The sequence below is a fragment of the Mytilus trossulus genome, chromosome 9 (genome assembly GCF_036588685.1).
Source record: "Mytilus trossulus isolate FHL-02 chromosome 9, PNRI_Mtr1.1.1.hap1, whole genome shotgun sequence".
NCBI lineage: Eukaryota > Metazoa > Mollusca > Bivalvia > Mytilida > Mytilidae > Mytilus > Mytilus trossulus.
The window spans coordinates 45,970,283-45,991,145 of NC_086381.1; the positions used below are offsets into that span (position 1 = coordinate 45,970,283).

Here is a 20,863-nt window from a genome sequence, read left to right on the forward strand (position 1 = left end):
AAATTTTGATCTCAACCAACACTCCTTGACAATATCTAGATGTTTAAAGTAAAACATGCAAAAGATGCAAATTATAAAAAGAAAAATACAACAAAACATTTTTTTAATAAATTAATTTATATGACTGAATGTAAATAAAATTTCTATTAATACTGATTAACATTTTGTCTTTCTCATTTTTATACCTGATCTTCCTTTACCAACACAAATGAATCTTCAAACATTCAAAAATATATTTTCAAAAGACAAAATCCCTGCTTATCTAATAAACAAAATCAATAACCTAATCGTTGTTCTGGGGGATGAGTTATTTTATAAGAACTTGGTACTGTGTATGGAATTTCTTCTTCTTGCGTTTTAAGTCCATTATTTAACCCAAAGTTTCCGTTTTCAATATCATTTTTACTTTCTTCTGTTCCTTCTCCATTACCGTTTCCATTCTGTGCGTTTTTGTAGGCATGGAATCGTTGAAGATTTTGACGGTATCTTGGTTGTTCCCAAGGCCATGGTGGTCTGTTCAAAGGTTTTGACACAGGTGGGTCGACATTTTCAGATATCCATTCTGGGTGTACGACGAAATACGCTTTAGATGAAAATGAATTCTGCAAAAGAATTTTTCAATGTAAAGAATAGAGAAAAATTACAATTCTATTTTTTTTAATGGTATAAAAATAAGATTTAGGACTCATTTCTTTTTGGATTTAAAGTTTACCCTAAAGCAAGTAAGAATCTTATGAATATGAAAACAATAAGATCAGATCATGTGTCCTAGGACACCACATCCAGCGCACACTTTGCATATTTTTTTAAAGGTCAAAGCATGTGTTCATAACTTCAAAATGATCACGGCATAAACTACCTTAAAAAAATATTCAACCTGATACACGACTGACACATAGACAATGGACGGAACTCAATATGCCCGTTACATGTAGTAGTCTAAAAATTCCGCTCTAACATTCTTATGAAAAGTGAGACGAAAGAGCTTTGCTTTGGAAAAGGATATTGACAAAGATTTAAATCATATATAGACGCATATTGTGTGCCTGTCTAAAGCAAGGAACGTCTGGCCAGTGTCTTGAATGTTGTTGTTTTTTTTTTTTTTTTTTTTTTTTTTTTTATTTCGGTTCATTTATATATGTTTCGGAGTTAAGTCTGACGTCCATATGAACTGGTTCAAATGTTTGTTTATTAACCAGCTAAAACCTACGGGTGCGGGGATTCAAGCTGTGTTGACGGCCCATTGGTGGCCTTGGGTTATATTGACTTCTGCTCGATATTCCGGTTGTTGTCTCTTTGACACATTCCCCGTTCCATTCTCAATATCTACTACGATTTAGATGAAATGCTAAGTGGATATCATTCTCCGGTCGTTTTATGGTAAGTATGGTATGTACATTATACAGTATAAACCAAATGTTTATTAAATCCAGGTGATCGCATTAAACATTGATCACATATAATGTTGTTTTGGTGCTTAGCTATATGTCTAAAAAGGATCATAGCTTAATAACTTATCAAAACTTAACTTCGTACATTTTAAAGTGGCTGTCACTATAGTGAAAACGAATTAATCTTTAAAATCTGAGCATATCCAGATTAGAAATACCTAACTTATACAAAAACAGTAACTTATCATTTCCATTTACATACATAGTAAAGATTTAGAACCTGGCGCATTATAAAGTTGGCAGTGAAACTTATCTAAGGTCAAACTTTGTCAAATTATTTGACCTTGTTTGACACTTTTCTCCCATATAGTATCAATTATATAGTTTTAAGCATTGATTTGTAAGGATATTTTTTGTCTAGCTTATTTCGATAAATTAATTATATTGTTTTTTAAATTATACTATTACAACTTCATTTTATTGAATTAAATAAGCATTCCTAAACTTCTCTTAACAATGTTTTCATATGTACGTTATCACTTATTTTTATTTTTTTTCATAACATTATATATAACTGTAAATCTTTAATCTGATCATATTAATTTTATCATTTTTAAGCTTGATATTCGTGCGGAAAAATCAGCGGTTAACGCCGATTGGACCTGGTGGTACATCTGTTTTGCATAAATTTACACATTGGCATCAATTCATGCAAATTTATTTATTTGTGTCTCTCTATTATTATTAAAAAGCATGGTCTCAAGACTTTTATATCCATCATTTGTGTCTATCATATTTATCGAATATGAGTAACATTTTGTACGTTCTGCTGTTTAATTTTTTTTTCTCTTAAGAATAAAAATACGTCGTTGGGTTGCTGTCTCATTGGCCTATTCCCCACATTTCTTTAATTCGTGTCTCAAAGGGGAATTTCAAAACTTCTGTTTTGGAAAAGGTGCGCGTGAATCTCAAAACGTTTTTGTTTACAGTGAATCTCAGAACTTCTTTATGTATAACGGGCGAATCTCAAAACTTATTTTATTCTATAATAGTCTTACAGCAAGGAATATTTCTTGTGAACACTGAGTTACTTTTAAAACCTACCAACAAATTATCCTTTGCTTTGATCAAATGAATAAAAAAATTCTAAATATATGTTTCTAAAATAGATCAAAAATTAAATTTTTCGTTCATATCAAAGTTAAACCAACCTTTCGATTTAACGTTTCGTAAAGTGCTTATAATATATATATGATGGTCCATAAAGTGATTTTTTCTTTCTTTTAAAGACGATACAAAAAGGCGGGGAAGGGATTAAAGCGTAAAAATGTATTTGACAGCAACTCAGCAACATTCATGTATGTTGGTGTTTATTAAGAATGACATTTAGTTGGGGCAAATTCCTACTCTAATGTTTGTCTTCGCCATACCATTAAAGCACTGCCAATACGGAAAATTAACGAGTATGCAAAAAAGGACACTTTATGCACAGACTATAGGTCTCTACCACATGATCCTTAAAGGTTAAAATCGTCATTATTTTTTTTCAATGATGTGCCTCTATAAATCTAGGAATAGATATACTGATATACTGTGCCCATATAAAACTTACCCCAAACAGACTATCTTGATGACTGTAGTCAATATTAGGTGGTCTTAGTTCCCTGGAATAAGAAAAAATCAAGTCAACCACTTAATTTCTGAAATGCATAACGCAGTAAACTGTTCTTAGAATCGTATACAGAACATTTTGATTTGTTTTATTTTATTTGATTATTTAAAGGTATAAATGAAATTCAAACTTTCGTGCATTTAGATAGTTAAATTTACTCCCTTTTAATACATATCTGACAGATATAAAACAAAGCAAATAGCAAGTAAATATTATACTGAATTTCTACGTAAAGCTTTAAAGATGTATTCTAAAATAATGTGTGATATGAAAGCTTGTCTCAAAATCCCTCCCTCTGACAGTTTTAAATACACACTGCTAAGATGTTTATGTGAGGTTTGACTGTGATGAAAATGTGCCGAGAAGGGAGCAATCTGGCTGTCTAGTTACAGTAAAAGCATGTACAAGCACACCGAATGATGTGATATTATATTCAAACTCCCAACACAGTCTAAATAAGCCCACTTAAAGTGGAGCGTAAAAGAACTAATAGTACCTTCTGCGTCGCCTATACCTGAAAAACACATCCAATTTAAATTCAAAAGTGATTGTGTAGAAAAAACATTTTACTGCCAAAAAATCTATTTCCTTTCTATTTAAAACAATATGTTATTAGGTTTTAATTTAGTTCTTTGATATCATACTATGGCCTTCAACAATGAGAAAAACCCGTATTGTAAAGTCGATTATTAAAGGCCTTATTATCTTGGTGATCTCAATTGAGTAGCTCATCAAATTATGGAAACTGAATGCGTTTTTGATTTTTTGTATATCTCCTGTTCCCAAATTACAGTGGTTGGTTTAGACGGGTATGGAGAGCACACATTTGATCAAGACAATTTCGCCCCTATCCTGGGTCACTGGATTCTCACATGAATTTTAACAACTTGTTAATACAATTATATGCAGATTAGCTGAGTACGTAAATCGTTTCAAAAGCTTTAATGCCAGGCAAACCTTAATTAAAAAGCAGTACATTTACATCTGAACAAATATTTAGTTATACCGTTTCTTAGCCTCAAATTCACAATATTTTACTACCCTTTTCCATTTCAAATTTTTAAAAAGAACATATAACATTGTTAAATATATGCACTTAACAAACATTACTTTTCACACTTTAAGTGGGTGTAATATGCACAAGCAATATCTCTTAGCATGTATTATATTAGAGCTTTATTTGAAGGCGATAAACCCGTATTTTCAAATTTAATTTAATTTTTGTGTTAAAAGGAATTTAAAACATATTATTACCTAACTTTGGTCCATATGTTATCTCTTTAAAAAAATAACTGCATGAGACCCATGATTGACGGCTTTATTAGAAAGATATATAAAACTTTTATATAAACAAAAGATATCTTACTTTTGATCCAAGCTGCTCAATAAAAATGTTGTTGAATAAATTTACGATATCATAAATGTTTTTATATTTATTTCAAAGTTTATTGGGGTTAACTACAATGAGTGTGCAGAATGACAAAGAGAAATGCTGAGAGATTGTCAAAACTTTTATATACATAAATGAAAAGTCTTTGCTTTTCTTATAAAGACATTAAATATAATGAAAAGATAGTAGTGTGATATATGTTGTAAAAGCTCATATAAAATATGAAATGCATTTGTAAATAAAGTTTATTGTTTCTTTTGAGACAAATCAAATTTGTGAAAAAAAGGAAAAATCAAATTAACTTATTTTTTTATTTAACTGCTTTTCGCTTTTCATTTTATTGTATGTGGTGGGTTTTTGTAAGAACTTAACACAACAGTAGACATACATAGTTATAACTAGAGCAAGTAAAACTTATTGGAATATTCTTTCGATTCTAATAATGCTTGTTGCTCAGAAAAAAGTATAATAATAAGTTGTTTATGTGTATTATAGAACGTTCTATGTTATATAGAGCCCGTATGCATAATGCTGTTAAGATTTGTTCCGAACAGACGGATTTTCCTACATGTCCTTCGATAAATTAGTACTGCGATTGGATTTCCTAACTTGAGTGGTTCCCTGGAACTCATACGCGATATTCTATTCGAAGTCTAACACAAAGTGTAACCTGAAATGCAGCTCAAACATTAACTTGAACTTATCACAAACTTTTACCCAAACTATAACTCGAACTTTGTCACGAACTTTGACCCTTTGAACTCAAACTCGAGGACAAACTCTATGGTCATTCACACTTGTCATAATATTAAAGTCATCAACCATGGCAGAATGATAATCCATTTTGAAGTCTACATTATTTACGTATTGTGCTGAGCCGTAACAATTTTTGATAATGCGTATGCACAAAGTATAATTTTTTGGGGTTCGGTAAAGTTCTTTAATTGCTATGCTTAGTACGGCTGTCAAAATAGGCTTAATATTTTGTTCATAAAAGGAAAAAAGAAGATAGTTGTGGTCCACTCCGTATCGAAACACCGTTCCGTTCTTACACAAGGAACACTTGGTGTTCCACCAAGGAAATCCTTGGTTCAACTAACATTTTTTTAAGATGTGCAAATATTTCATTGAAAATGATTTATATATGTAAATTCAATATCATACATGCTTTCAAATAAAAAGTGCATATAAAGTTCAAAATCAAAAGACGCATTAATTTAAACCGTTCAAACGTATAGAAATAAAACAATGTTGTATGAATTAAAAGCTGATTTAAATGTTTTAATCGAACGATTTAGTTTTTAAAAGAAGAACAACGAAACAACAATCGGTGAATTGATTATTGATTGTAAAATCATATTTGAACAATTGTAATAAAAAAAGAAACATTTTGGATTGACTGCTCGCTTGTGACAGATAGACGACATAGATATAAACATTCGAATACATTGTTACAAGTATTATATAGGACAAGTCTACTAATACGTTCTGGGTTAGTGTAACACTATAGAGGGTCTATTATTTATCTCTAAAAATAATATCTGCCAAATAACTTCTGATCCTTAAACAAACACTAAAACAAAACATAAATGAAGGTTGTTGGGGGTATCGCTTGAAACCAATACAGCAATACAGCACTTTAATAATATAGAACGACGTATTTAAGGCTTAATGCATTACACATATGTATATTCATAATATAATGTCAATTAAGAAAAGGGAGAGAGTGAAAATTTGGGTTAATCAATAACATCGACCCTACATGTATTTGTGTTCTTGAGCTCGCCCCTTAAAAAAAGAATACCATACACGTTTATATTTAATATCACTTTGTTGGGCAGCTGGTTACCATGGCTTGGCTGTTTGCGTGTCTCAGAATATAAAAAATCAAGGAGATATCCTGTCATAAGTCAGATACTTGATGTTCAGTGGTTGTCGTTTGTTGATATGGTTCATAAGTGTTTCTCGGTTTTTTTTCAAGATTCGACCGACATTGGTCTTTCTGTTTGAATGTTTTTACACTTGTAATGTTTGGGACCCTTTGTAGCTTGCTGTTCGGTGTGAGCCAAGGCTCTATGTCGACTTATTCCGTACACTGACCTATAATGGTTTACCTTTACAAATTATGACTTGGATGGAGAGTTGTCTTGTTGGTACTCATACCAGATCTTCTTATATCTACGTATGGTTTTCAATGATATAATTCTCTATAAGAGACCAGTCGGCAGAGGACGTGGAGGTAACTAACTACAGGTCACCATACTGCCTTTAACAATGAGCAAACCCATATCGTATGATAAGCTATAAAAAGTCCCACGTTACTGCAAAATATGAAACCGTTATAAAACCTGTCTGATTTATGCTAAAACAACGAAACCCATCAGAATACATTTTTCTTCACTTGGGACAAAGACATAAGAATATGGCATAGTTAAACATGATAACGAGCTTTTAGCCTTCCTGCATAACTATTGGTCCCCCACACAACACATAAACAAACTGCAAGAACCAATTTGAAAATGGGTCAACTCATCCGCACAAAAACAACTAACAAAAAGACAACTTGAAAAAATAATACCGCGCTCTTAGAGGACCCCCAGTTTCTGTATTCTGTAATCAAGTTCAGAAACCTCTTACACATTGTATCCGTGACAGAGACAACATACGGATTTTAAGTTCAGAGTATAATTCTAACTCATAATTAGATTAAAAATGCTTTAAAGACCAAGACAAGATGATGATGGTAAATTTTATTTATAAATTAAAACAGGTTTCCATACATGACTAAGATTTCTATATATATATAGAACTAAAGTTATCTTCATAGTAAACACGTACTGGATCAGAAACCAGTCTCATACTAGGCAAAAAGTTACAACGGTCGTTATCGAGTTTAGTCGAGAGTATAAATTAATTCTGTATGCATCATTTATGAAGAGTTTACAATTAAAACTAGTAAATCGTTAGCTGAAAAACTTATGCTTATATTGAGACAATTAAAAAGGACAGTCTTATAATTGCTCCACTCTGAAATAAAAAGTTATCTTAATATCATTTCTAATCTTGAATAAAATAAGCGTAATGCTGATGATGTGAACAGTGCGACAACTGTGTGCTGACCAGCAAGTCGAATTAATTAAAAGTTGAATTTTTTTTTAAGCGTGTTAGTATCAGCAAACGTATACCTGAAAAAAAAAGAATAAGATAAATAAATAAAACCTTGCAAATAAATTGTAAAATCACTTACTCTGCAATTTTATTTTTAGTTGCTGGGTCCGTAGACTGGGACATTGTTCGATCTCTGAAGTAACCCGGAAAAACGTATTCCTCCCAGAAGTGACTATCGTACTTGTCCTCAATCTCTATAGGTAAAAACCGATTAAACATTGTGATTTCAACTTTCCTTTTTATACCCCAGATTATATGTAAAATATAATTAGGCCTAATCAATAGAAACCGACCTTATACACATTACAATATTTATAGGTATAGCTTTACAACATATACCATTTAAATATTTAATTCTGTACAATAAATGTTCTAAAAATTATTTGTTATGCTGGTTTCTTATGGTATCTTTGCCTAACGTTATCTAAAATACTCGAGACGGAGCCGAATGCACTTCAGTTTTATAACCATGCAGTTTATTTGTCAACTGTGTTGACCATTTATGTGATGTGTGCATTAGGTAAAGAACAAAGACAAATAATATTTTAATAAATGGGTATAGTTTGCTTGTGTTAGGTCATCACACTAGATATAGAATATAGCATTTTCTGATTTCGTTTTTGGATTTCGCATGCATTTAGAGTTTGTTAATTTGTATCTGAATATCGCACAAAAAAAGTGTTTCGTAGCATTCAAACTTCGATAGACACAAAAATTTATGAAATAGATTTATAATTGTTTAGGGCGGATCTTGTCTTTGATAGAAAACCAACTCTGTTATAATCAGGTATATAGATAAATCCCCCACCCCCTAAGAAAACCTGGCCAGTGTCTATGGAATTTATGTAAAAGATGCATTTTCCGCTTCGAAGATTGATTTCTAAAAATCCTTTATCATATTTTCCTGAGGTGTATGTTTTAGCTTTCTATTTAAGATTAAAGCACACCTGTTTCTATAATGTCAAACTTTCCCTATAGTTGTATATTTTCTTGACTAGCCAATCTTCAGAAAGTTTGAATACTTGCAATTGCTGGCTTTAATTTCAAGCCTAACATAGTAACCATGACGAAAACAACACGTGATCGGTGATTCCGAGGTTTACATGTACAGCATGAAGGTTCGATCAAGTTGTAAGACTTGAAAAGACATGTATGTTATTATATGTCTCTGATACTTGCTAGTATTAACTTCATAAACATATATAGTAACCATGACGAAACAATTAACACATGATCGCCGAATCCGAAATTTAAAGTATCAATCACATTTGTTATGTATGATACGGTAATTCTTATTGAACAATCTGATCTTAATGTTTTGTTATTTAATTCTTACATTAACAATTTAATTATTGGTTAGATTACATTCACGGAGCACCTGTCCAACCTTTAAACATTGGATATATGTATGAACTGAAACTATCTAACTTTGCGGGGGTTTAGAATTCACTCATTTCAACGAGGGATCAGTCTTAAAGGGGGAAGTTGCTTATGTTTGCCATATAGGTAGCGCGAAGTCAAAATTATGTCAGCTCACAACTCACTGAATCAGAAGAAACCTGGGACTATATAGTAACGTTACAGGACTGAAAACTTGTATATTCCCAGTAGAAACAAATATACCATTTCAGTAAAAATTCATACAAACCATAATTAGAATTGGTGGGCTGTCTGCTCTTTGGTCAGGTTGTCTCTTTGACACATTCCTAATTTCCGTTCTCGTTTAAAAAAAATATCGTAAAAAAGGGGTTGACATTTGGAAAATTAACCAAAAACTGTTATTAATATTTCTCGTTTCTCATATATTGATTAGACCGTTGGTTTTCCTATTTGAATGGTGTTATATTCACTAGTAATTTTTATTCCAGTCAATCTAGCAGAAATCAGACCATTGCAACAGCAGAAGACTTTTAAGTGTTAATCTTTAGCACTATACCTAAAAAAAACACAGGAAAAAGTTAAACAAATTATGACTTATGATAGACTTAAAAATAACAATTTTAAAATTCCTATGGAGATTTGCATTAAAATGGGAGATAACTCTGCAAAAGAGGCAGAAATATCAATAAAAAGTTGAAACAAAATTACAACTTTATCGCTTCTTTTTAGCAGAAGGAATTGATTCTTGATATTTTAACTGTCTTTAGAGTACAACAAACAACTAGAAAGGAGTTTCCATATCTTTTATCAAGCTTCAACCTAAATTTCTTAAATCATTATGACTAGTTGACCATGATTTATTAGATTTTTTGATATGTCAAGGTACAGAATCACAAATTTAATAAAAAAATAATTGAGCATATATTCTTCTTTTTGTGTTTTAAAGTTTCTTTAAACAAGGTAGAATAAAAAAAATGCTGAACAAATATGATATACAGATATAAACAATACCAAATTTGCAATTTCTTCAATAAAATATGTGCCCAAAAAAGAAAATAAACAGAACACTTTGGTTTTGTACATTTCATGAGAAGAAGATGTCAGATATACCTGTAATATAGTCATGTATCATGCTTTACATGAATTTCAAGAAAATAAACAAAAAACTGACAAAAAAGACTCATTTTTGCAGATTTATCTTCCCTTTCCAATGATTATTTCCATAGGAAATTAAATTGCTGATTTTGACTTTTCCTCGAGTTAGATTTTATGGGACTTTTTTTCTGTGTATATTTGGGACTAAATGCTATAGATTAGAATTAAAACATTTTCTGTTGCAATTAATTTGAGGTTAAACCTTAGTTTGACTAGACTATTTCAGGTCCATAATAGCTTGCTGTTTCATGTTAGCTGAGGCTGTGTTGAAGGCTGCACTCTGACCTATAATGTTTAATTTTACTAATTGTGTCTTGGATGGAGAGTTGTACTAATGGCACTCATACCACATCTTCCTATATATATAACAACACCTATATCAAAGAGGAAATCCTAGGCAAACATACATCTTTTCTGCTTCTAATAATTTCAACCAAAGATGAAGAACTAGATCTTCCTTCATTTTACTGGATACCAAAATAGCATAAGTGTCCTTACAAACAAAATTATATTGCTGTAAGATGTGGTATGATTGCCAATGAGACAACTATCCACAAAAGACCAAAATGACACAAACATAAACAATTATAGGTCACCGTACGGCATTCAACAATGAGCAAAGCCCATACCGCATAGCTGTGTCTGCATAGTGATCTACAAAGCTTTTTTCCAAACTGTATAAACAACAATTGTAACAACTATTCAAGATGAGCTTTAGAGTTTCTTTAAAACTTATCAATCTTGGGGTAATAACTAAATGTGTGACAGATGTGGAAACTTGAGAATTCAAAAGCTCTTTTCAGGAAATATAGATTCCTACACTGCAACAAGTGTATAACAATATTTCTCCACTCGAGACAATTAAATTTTATTATTTAAAGCGCGAGGCTTGCCAAGCTTTAAAATAACTAAAATTGAACTGTCGAGAGTTGAGAAATATCGTAATACACGTGTTATAGTGTCGGAATCTGTTTCTCTGTTTTTATCCTTCTTTTTCAAAGATTTTCAGAAACTTGAGTTCTTTTTATGCGACGTCATCAGACATTGTAGCCTTTTTTCATGGCATCATACTAGGAAAATTCAGAAGAAAACAAATCATTTAGAAGTCATAATCAAATTTTCCTCTTGCAAAATTAACAGTATAAAAGCATTCGACTTTTACTCTTTATATATTATTTCCCAATCTTAGGTTAACAGATTGAAAGAGTAAGTACTGCTTTGTTTCATTGGAAGGAATTGTTAAAGTAGATTCAAACATCTTGTTTAAGGGATAGATGTATTATACTTCTTTAAAAATAAAATAATTTCTTGATTGATAAGAAATTGTTGTGTTTGGAAGACAAGTTTTCGAAAACAGGCAATCAACATTCCTTTTGAAAGCCAGCTTTTCCTCTCCTCTTTAAATATATTCTTTATTAACTCATCTGGCCCAAGGGGTCAAATGAGTTACTCTCATCACAAGGTGTATGTTTTTAGAGAATTTTGTGTTGCTTGTAGATCTTTGATAGCTGTTGTTGTTTTCACACACAACTTTTTTAAAGGACAATTTAGTAGTCAGCACTTTTTTTTTTTTTTTACCTTAGCTGTTTTTTGCACAGCTTTTAGGAATTTTGGTTCTCAATGCTCTTCAACTACATACTTTATGTGACCCTTTATTTGACCTTTTTAACTTTTTTGGATTCGAGCGTCACTGATGAGTCTTTGTAGATGAAACGCACGTCTGGCGTATACACTAAATTAAGTTGTGGTATCTGTGATGAGTTTATTTAGAGAATGACACATTGCATCGTCATCTGTCTTTTCGAGTGTTTTTTGTTTGACAAGATTCAACAGACATTAATTTGAAAGTTTATCTTTTATAATAATGTCATACTTTATAACAGCTAACTTTGACTTCTTATGATGGACTTGAAAGGACCTACCAGTTTATTAACATTGTCAAACTACTGTAAATTCAAAAATTATTGCGTGCATTTCTTTTTGTGATAATGTCATTTTAGACTTAAATGCGATTTTAATTTTTCAATTTTGAGAAAAACCCTGTTAAATTCATATAAAATAATTCAAAATGCGAGTTTAAATTATTGTGTCTACAACTCTGTTGCATTTTTTGCAATAATAAAAACCTTGCAATATTTTCTGAATTTACAGTAATTCGTTTACACAAATTCACCTATACAACAATTGTTCAACAAAACATGTTTAAAATTTTCTGTTTATTAATAATAATGCATTATAAAAGACAAAATATAAATCTGTATAAAACTTAAAAGTATGCCCTAGAACCATTATCATGATTAAACATATAATGCTGTAATTGAAAAATATTTTTACATGTATGATGTACACCTAATCTCCAGAAAACTATGACACAATATAAGGTTCCAATGTTGGTGCACTGTTTGTCCTTGAATGAACCTAAACCAAAGAAGGTAAGGCTTTGTTATTGACCATTACTACTATATAGCTTTTAATATCTTTTAAAAGAATATAAACATATGATGCACTAAATAGTCTACAACATGAAATATCATTCATCAAATACAATAGTACATTTCAAAATTACTGTTTAAAAACAGTTAAAAACAAAATTGTTGGTTATCTCCCATTGAACATCAAATTCGAAAATAAACAGATGTGATGTAGTTGCCTATTCGACAACAATCCAACAAAAAAACAAATGACAAGGATTGTCACAACTACAAGACACCAAAATCAACTCTGAAATTTGTAACTTAAATCTACAAAAAAAAGCTAAACTTTCTTCTCTTTCTTTTACACAAATTCACCATTGTTCAACAAAACATTTTTATCAAACTATCTTTTTTATTTAAGGAATGACTGTAATATTTTTTCTGTCTATTCGAAATAACATAAAAAATATGGGGCACACTGAATAACTCGTGTAGCGGGTTATTTAACAGTGTGCACCACATTTTTTATGTTATTTCGAATAGACAGAAAAAATATTACAGTCATTCCTTAAATAAAAAAGATAGTTGGATAAAAATTTCTTATAATTTAATTCTAAATTCTATTTTAAACCGTAGAAACCATGAAAAAACGTTGATGACGTCACGGTCACATGACTAAATTATGTCTATGGGCTGATAATAAAATAACGTCAGCCAATCAGAAGAAGCGTTACATCCAAAATTAAATTATTTAACAATAATGCATTATAATGAACAAAATATAAAATATGTATAAAACTTAAGTATGCCCTAAAACCATTATCATTATAAATCATAATATGCAGTAATTGAAAAAATATTTCTTCCTCTGACTCTCAATAGAACTATGACTTAAAAAAGGTTCCAATGCACTGTTTGTCCTTGAATGAAGGGGGTTCAGAGGGGTCCTAATCCGGAAATCCTGGTCTTAAAAACTGAAAAAAACATGAAATCCTGAGGTCCAAAATTTAAAGAAATTTAGATCATGACCCATCATCCGAAAATTCAAAAAAAAAAGAATTACCGGTTCCCAAAAGGATCAATCCTGAAATCCCCAGCTTAAAAACACCAGATCCCTACATCCTGAAAAAAGTCCCCCCCCAAACCCCCTCTTGCATAACCTTATAATTAGTAGATAGTGCTTTGGTATTGTCATTTATTATTAACAGATCCAAGGTTTGAAGAAACAATAAAGGGTTATTGTCTATAATAGTGACATTTTTTTTAACTTTTTATATTTTTTTATGCCATTGTTATCATAAACAGACTGAAATCTGTACCACATATATTTATATTCAACAAATAAAATCTATCACTAAGCTTTCTAATTTGACTAATGCCCAGTGACTTTGCAAAATTAATTGTTTTTTTCTCTATGGGATTTATTAAAAGAAGACAAAACAAGTGCATGGGAAGTACTTCTTTCATTAATACTTTACAATCTTGACATAAATTATATTAAAACATTTTATTGTTTAGAAATATATATAACATATACATTTTGTTCAAAATTTTCTTTTCCCATCATTAAATATCGATGTGAGCTAAAGATATTTTTTTAAAACAAAAAAAAAACAGTTAAAATATTCAAAAATTAAAATCTGCAGAACAAAATATTAATTTTGTTTGGCTTTTATTAACATTTGAATAAATTCAAATTATTAAATTAAATATAGCTAATGAAATTTATCATCTGATGCAAAATCAAAACATTAAAAATCTTCCATTAATAAAAATCACAATAACTGTTTAAACAAAAAAAAATAAACAAAAAAAAATAAACAAAAATTGTGGGTTATCTCCCATTGAACATAAAACTTCAAAAATAAAAAGATATGGAATGATACATGTAACTATTCACAAGAGACAAAAGGGCAAATATATCAACAACTCTACGATACAAAAATCATCTCTGAAGCAATAACATCTAAAATTTGAATACATTGTTAAAAAAATTACAAGAAAACCTACAGTTGCTCCGATTTTTGCTTTACAGATTTTTTTTTGGGCATAAAACTGATATGTATTTAAAAAAACAACCTGTATTTACAACTAATTAACAAATCACATTGACAACTTCCATTACAAAAAAAAAAGATTTGGCAAGAACATACATGACATACAAGATTAATAATATTTGTTAAAAAATGCCCACAAAATCTGAAATTCTTCTAAAAACCTAAAAAAAAAGACAAAACACAACTGAAGCACGGGTTTCTTAATTTTGATTGTATTTGACTTCATATGTAAACATGCCCTATTATATCTGATAACATTAGCATAACAAATTATGGGTTATTGAAATGAAAGTTATAATGGTAAAAAAAACCTATTTTGTTTTAAATTTACTGTAATGAAAATAAAACTCAAATATGTAACAATCACAAATGTCACCTTTTTAAACAAACTACTTTACATGAGCATTTTATATTAGGGAATTAAAAAAGGATTTTAAATTACTATGCTTTTTTTTTGGCTATTTCTTTTTTTTGTGTACTTTTTCTAATCCTTATCTTTTTCTACCACTTCAACAACTTCTCTCCTTAATATCTTTAAGTGTCTATCATAACATTGAAACTAAAAGTAACCAATATACTTCATAAAAACTATAACAAACTAAATATACACAATACATTTGTATGATAACAAGCAATTTTCATTGGACTAGAAATATACTGTAATTCAATTCATCAAAAACATTTAATGCACTTTTTTATCATCTTTGCATGTTTTAACTCTAACATGTACAATGTATAAACTGTAAAAGACATTCAAACATGCATTACAGAACATATTAAACAAATATCAATAACAAATTTTATACTTAATATATACTACCCATTAATTGTACATGTATAGTAGGCTTTCTTTTAGTGAGACTGAAGTGAAAAAAAAATTGTCGATGCAAATAAAATAGTGTGGATTCGTTTGTGTATGTGGGTACCAATTTAAGTGGATTGAGGAGAAAAAAACATTTAAATGGATAATTTAATTCTTAATTTTGTCAAAGCCTGCATACTATTTTTGCTCAAGTCCTCATACAAACCTCCAGGAAATTTGTTATTTTGAAAAATGGATTATACATCCATAAATACAATTTTTGATATTTTTCAGGTAAACATGCATTTTAAGCCACTGGCAGCCAAGTTGCTTACAAATAGATAAATTCCAATCTTTAACAAAATAACTAACAAGGAACATTTTTTTTAAATAACAATAATACCAATTTCCTTGTTAACATGGTTAAGATCTAATTTCACAAGGCTACAATAAAATTACAAATTCACACTGCTATTTTCTGTATCTTTTCTGAAAAAAATTTATAAACTCTTTTACATATTTCTGCAGTCTTCCCTAACCTCTCTGAAGTCAAGGAGTAACGATTCTCTTCTAGATGTAGCCTATCATCTTCTGGGATATTAGTTACCCTCTTCATGTATCAGCTATGATTAAAAATCAATGTCTCCACTAAAATATCTAGCATTAAATTCATCAAACCCTATAGAGAGTTTTCCATTTTCTCCAACATTGACAGGATAAACTTTGGCTTCACGGTTTTGTCCTTTTGGCATTCTTACTTTCCCAGTCAGTAAATCAAACCTCCAGCTATGCCACGGACATCGTATACATAAAGTATTATCTGGCATTTCTTCAATGTCTCCTAAATGCAGTGGACCACCTAAAACAAAACCATGTGGTAAGTTTAAACTTTTTATTACATTGAAGATACCACATAATACGGTAATTATATAAGGACAATAAAAAAGTATATGCTGAACATGTTGAAGAAAGACATTAATTAGAGTACATTTGTATATCAAAGTTGTACCCAGTTACAAAATTAGTAATGAAAAAAGAAACATCAGTTCACAAATCCCTGAAGTTGGAGAGAAAAAATAAACCGAAAAAAACAGTGTGTACATATACTCTAAGGTGTTTATTAAGTATCTGCAATTCAATATACACTTGTAGCAAGTTCATTTATAATTATTTATTTTTTTAAATACAATGTACATCTAACTGTATGCACCTGCATGTGGACATTTTTCATTAATGGCAAACACATCTACTCCATGTCTGAACAAGGCTATTTTCTGCTCATTACAGTTGATTAAGGAACCAGTTCTACTATTCTGTCGCAGTAAACCAGGACGCTGTATTGAAGTTTGTACTACTTTACATTTTTGTGAAGGATCAGACCAGTCAAACAAATCTGAAAAATATAAAGTTAAATGATTTATAAAGTAACGACTTAAAGTTACCATAAATGTTAAATTATGTACATCACACATGTATAAGTACAAGTCAGAAATGTGTTCTATATATATGAATCTGGGTCTGTTCCCGCCCATTCACGTTCACACCCACTCATGTTCGCCCCCTTTCACTTTCACACCCTACATGTTCGGGCCCAATTTTAATTCGTTTTGTGTTGAATAACTTTGTAATCAAGTTTTGGCAAGTGTATTTTTATAAGTATAATTGTTGTCATTGTCTCAAAATAAAGTGAGACAGCATTTTTTTTTGGTGTTGAATAAATATATTTTGGATAGTGTATTGTTAAAAAAAATAATAATCCTTTCTTAATAAAGTGAGATTCTGACTATGTTTTTTTTGTGTGTTGAATAAATTTTATCATGTATTGGTCATAATAGTGTATTGCTATATTTCACAAATATTTCATTGTTTCAGATCAAAAGGATCAAGCTGTTAAAAACAATTATCTTTTGTGTTTTTCATTTAAAATCTTCAATGTTTCACTCATACCAAGCTATAAATACATTCAGTATTTACACCAAAGCAATTTAAAACAACAATCATGATTTTCAAATTATTCAACTGGAATTGGAAGTAAACTTGGGCGCGAACATGTAGAGTGCAAACGTGTAGGGTGCGAAAGTGTATTGGGCGCGAACAGGCCTGATACGTATAGATTATCGGGTTTTCTACACATTGATATCGTAAAATATCAGCCGCGAGCCACAATGTGAACCTTTTTGGCGAGTGAGCGTAGCGAACGAGTTAAAAAGTTTCATATTGTGTCGAGCGGCTGATATTTTACGATATCTATACGTAGAAAACCCGATTATCTATTTATCGTTTTATTAATGGTCTTGTTTCGTCTCCCTAAGACAGTTTTACGCTTGACGAAAGCAAGCTTGATAACGTCTCCTCTCGCATTATGACGTCGCTGATAACTTCTCCTCTAACATTGTGACGTCGCTGATAATGCCTGGTCTCGTTTTGAAGTTTTGATACGAGAATTACTGAGCGACAGAGCAGAGTGATATAGGCGTAGGGAAGGACGATAAATATATATACATGTAGCTGGTGAAATATATTTTCTTTTTAGTTTAAATACACAACAAAACATTTCAGGGAAACGGGTACATTTTTGTGTTCATGTAGTCAGTAATAAGAGTTTATTTTTTTATTTAAACCAATCATTGTGACTTAGTCTATGTCCTGATAAATTATTATATAAACCTTAAGCATGTATACATGTTATGTAGTACATATGTAATTAACATGATTAAAGAGATGTTAAAATGAAATACATGTCATAGACGTTCATGAGTGATGACATAGATTTATTTTGAAAATGTTTTTCGTTCAAAATCTCCCTCAGATTTTGTCGCTGAGTGGAGTCCTTCCTCATTGAGGGTCTCACTAATTAGCGACAACAAGCGCCAAGAAGCGACAACAAGCGTCAAAAAGCGACAAGAAGCGACAACAAGAATTATTTCAGCGACAACAAGCGACAAGAAAACAATTTTTATTTATTAGATATAAAGAAATTTGTATGTAATGGTTTTTTTTAAATTTATGAGCAGATATGTCTAATTAAAATGTTTTATTATATAGATAGACGAAGAAATGAAACATTTGTGAGGAAGAAAGAGATTGTGAAGTTTATATTAGTATATTGGTAGATGAAGAAATTAAACATTTGTGAAGAAGAAAGAGATTGAGCTTCTTTTTTTAATTTTTGAATATGAAGAATATGTATAAGATAATGTATGTATCTGTTTTCATCAAAGTCAAAGTATGAATAAACGAATGGAGATATATATGGAGTGGGCATAATGGAATATAATATATTGATTCATTTGCTTAATACTACAGTATGCTCTAAGTGTACTCTTGTTATGTCAATTCGATGCTTTGTTTGTAGAACTCTCAGCCACACTTTTCTATCTTTATTATTTAAGCGTGTTTCCAGACCGCACGACGAGGACGTGGTTCTACCTTGGGTCCATATATATTTTGTTTTATTATTTTTTTTTAAATTATTTTTAGTCATTATATAGTAATATGTACATTCCTATCTAACATAATATTTAGACATGGTGGTCCCATTTTGATAAGCCGTAGATTTTTACCACTAAGGTTCACTGTATTTTTGCCCTTTTTGAAGTTGTAGTTTTAGCATTTTTAATACGTTTCTGTTGGTAAGGTTTACGTGCACATGCACTTGTTTTGAGGATTGTCAGCCAACCATCTGTTGAAGTGGTGGACTCTAGGATTGCGTTTAACTTTCTCCCATGAGTCCTCTTGTTTGGTTTCAGTTCTTTGTATTTTGTCACTATTTTCAGGACAATGATGCACAAATAATTCATTTTGCGAGTTTAATATATATTGCACGAAAAGAGTTTTAAAAAACAAATTATAAGATAAATAATATGTTCTTAAGCACACAGAAAAGTAATCTCATAATACAATAATTTTAAAAACGTAATACTGCCTGTTATACATAATAGATGATAAAATAAATATGTAAATAATGTTTCCTTTTTTTCTATCAATTTTAACTTTCTTGTCGCTAAAATTATTTTCTTTTGCATATTCTTTTAAAATTTATTGCAATAATTAATCTTAATTAAAAAAAAAATGTTTTCTTGTCGCTAAATAGTTTCTTGTCGCTTGTTGTCGCTAAAATAATTCTTGTTGTCGCTTCTTGTCGCTTGTTGACGCTAAAAATTGTCAAGTGGGTTAAAGTTTGAAAAGTTGTTTCAGAATAATTGATATAATTATGTACATATCATCATGTACCATACTTTGTCATGTTCATCGTACAAATGTATGTAAACAGTTTACAGAAACCACAAACTGTAAGATGTGTACAATCAAAACAATGTTATCTTTTAGTAGTTATTTTTATAGTATTTCTAAATAAAAGTCAGCTCTAGTTGTTCAGGAATATACATAGATACCCAACATGGCATGTACAAATGAAAATTTTAGTGTATAGATCAGACATAGAATCATGATTGAGGAATTTAAAGCTACTAAATTTCCATATGGTACCAGAGTATTTTATCCCATCAACAGGGATGAATATTTTGTAACTGCTTTGCATTTCAGGCCTCTAACTCTGGTTAAATCAGTCTATTAAACTTGAAATTCATGTATGATTTCCTCATCTTGATACATGATGTAGGTCTATATCAATGTTTTCAGCATTTTAAAAACACATGTTCTGGCGCCCTTGTTTGTATTTACATTTGAGGTCAAGGACAAATAACTGTAATTTAAGAACCGGTTTCGGAACTAACAACCTTTCTTTCCGGAAACCGACATGCTTATAAAAATAGGCTGAGTTAGCCTTCTTTGGTCAGTATATTTCATTACAAATCAATATATGCCTGAGAGGAGAATATTGTCCACGATTGCGTATTTCGTTGCGCAGACTAAGCCGGTGCCTTTAGGAAATGTATTTATTCTATTTGGGATACTTTTTATACACTTTTGTAAAAGTTGATAGTTTTTGGACATGTTAAATAAATTTCCGAAAGATAACTTACTGATGGCGTTATTTTCTAAATCGCCCTAAACATGCATGAAACCGCATTTGCCCGACTGGATGAACATTAACGACAACCAACCATCAATCAATCAATCAATCAATCAATCAATCAATAAATCAATCAATCAATCAATCAATCAATCCATCAATCAATCAATCAATATCATCCAAATTTTGATTTTGGTTCATGTCGTCTATGATAAATTTCTAGGGTTCACCAAATTATGTCAAATACTTTTCGACTAGTTTCTCCATGTGTTCATTATTTCATAGTATATATACGCCGTGTTCCTAAATATCCAACACGTCACTCGGAGAATTTATTAGCATATGGATAATTTTTTTTACCGTTTTGTATTAAATAATATAATGACAAACAACGCATGAGTTATATAATTCCACACACTTAATCGTGGTACAGATTTATATAAAATATAGTTTCTATCA

General features: G+C 30.5%; 2 protein-coding genes across 3 annotated transcripts; both read right to left on the bottom strand.

Annotated features, from left to right (window-relative positions):
• Window positions 1-82: 82 nt before the first annotated feature.
• On the bottom strand, window positions 83-7,937 carry LOC134683006 (uncharacterized). Of its 2 annotated transcripts, XM_063541997.1 has the most exons (4): window positions 7,701-7,937; window positions 3,560-3,577; window positions 3,004-3,055; window positions 83-602 (listed from the first exon to the last, which is right to left on the bottom strand). In XM_063541997.1, exons 1-4 carry the CDS (start codon window positions 7,838-7,840, stop codon window positions 276-278), a joined length of 537 nt encoding a protein of 178 aa, XP_063398067.1. In that variant the 5' UTR covers window positions 7,841-7,937; the 3' UTR covers window positions 83-275. The 2 variants fall into 2 exon arrangements, with proteins under 2 accessions (XP_063398067.1, XP_063398069.1); XM_063541999.1 differs by lacking the exon at window positions 3,560-3,577 and having other exon boundaries at window positions 7,701-7,935.
• A 6,418-nt stretch (window positions 7,938-14,355) lies between these two features.
• Window positions 14,356-20,118, bottom strand: LOC134682999 (Rieske domain-containing protein-like). Its single transcript, XM_063541984.1, has 3 exons — window positions 19,918-20,118; window positions 16,640-16,822; window positions 14,356-16,288 (listed from the first exon to the last, which is right to left on the bottom strand). Exons 1-3 carry the CDS (start codon window positions 19,967-19,969, stop codon window positions 16,059-16,061), a joined length of 465 nt encoding a protein of 154 aa, XP_063398054.1. The 5' UTR covers window positions 19,970-20,118; the 3' UTR covers window positions 14,356-16,058.
• Between the last annotated feature and the right edge of the window lie 745 nt (window positions 20,119-20,863).

Excerpts from the sequence above, each read along its gene's own strand:
- LOC134683006 (XM_063541997.1), bottom strand. The coding sequence starts at position 7,840 with ATGTTTAATCGGTTTTTACCTATAGAGATTGAGGACAAGTACGATAGT. Across the intron at positions 603-3,003 it reads ATCAAGATAGTCTGTTTGGG|AATTCATTTTCATCTAAAGC; the intron begins GTAAGTTTTATA and ends ATTCTTTTGCAG.
- LOC134682999 (XM_063541984.1), bottom strand. The coding sequence starts at position 19,969 with ATGCAAAGCAGTTACAAAATATTCATCCCTGTTGATGGGATAAAATAC. Across the intron at positions 16,823-19,917 it reads TGATGGGATAAAATACTCTG|ATTTGTTTGACTGGTCTGAT; the intron begins GTACCATATGGA and ends TATATTTTTCAG. Across the intron at positions 16,289-16,639 it reads TGAAAAATGTCCACATGCAG|GTGGTCCACTGCATTTAGGA; the intron begins GTGCATACAGTT and ends GTTTTGTTTTAG.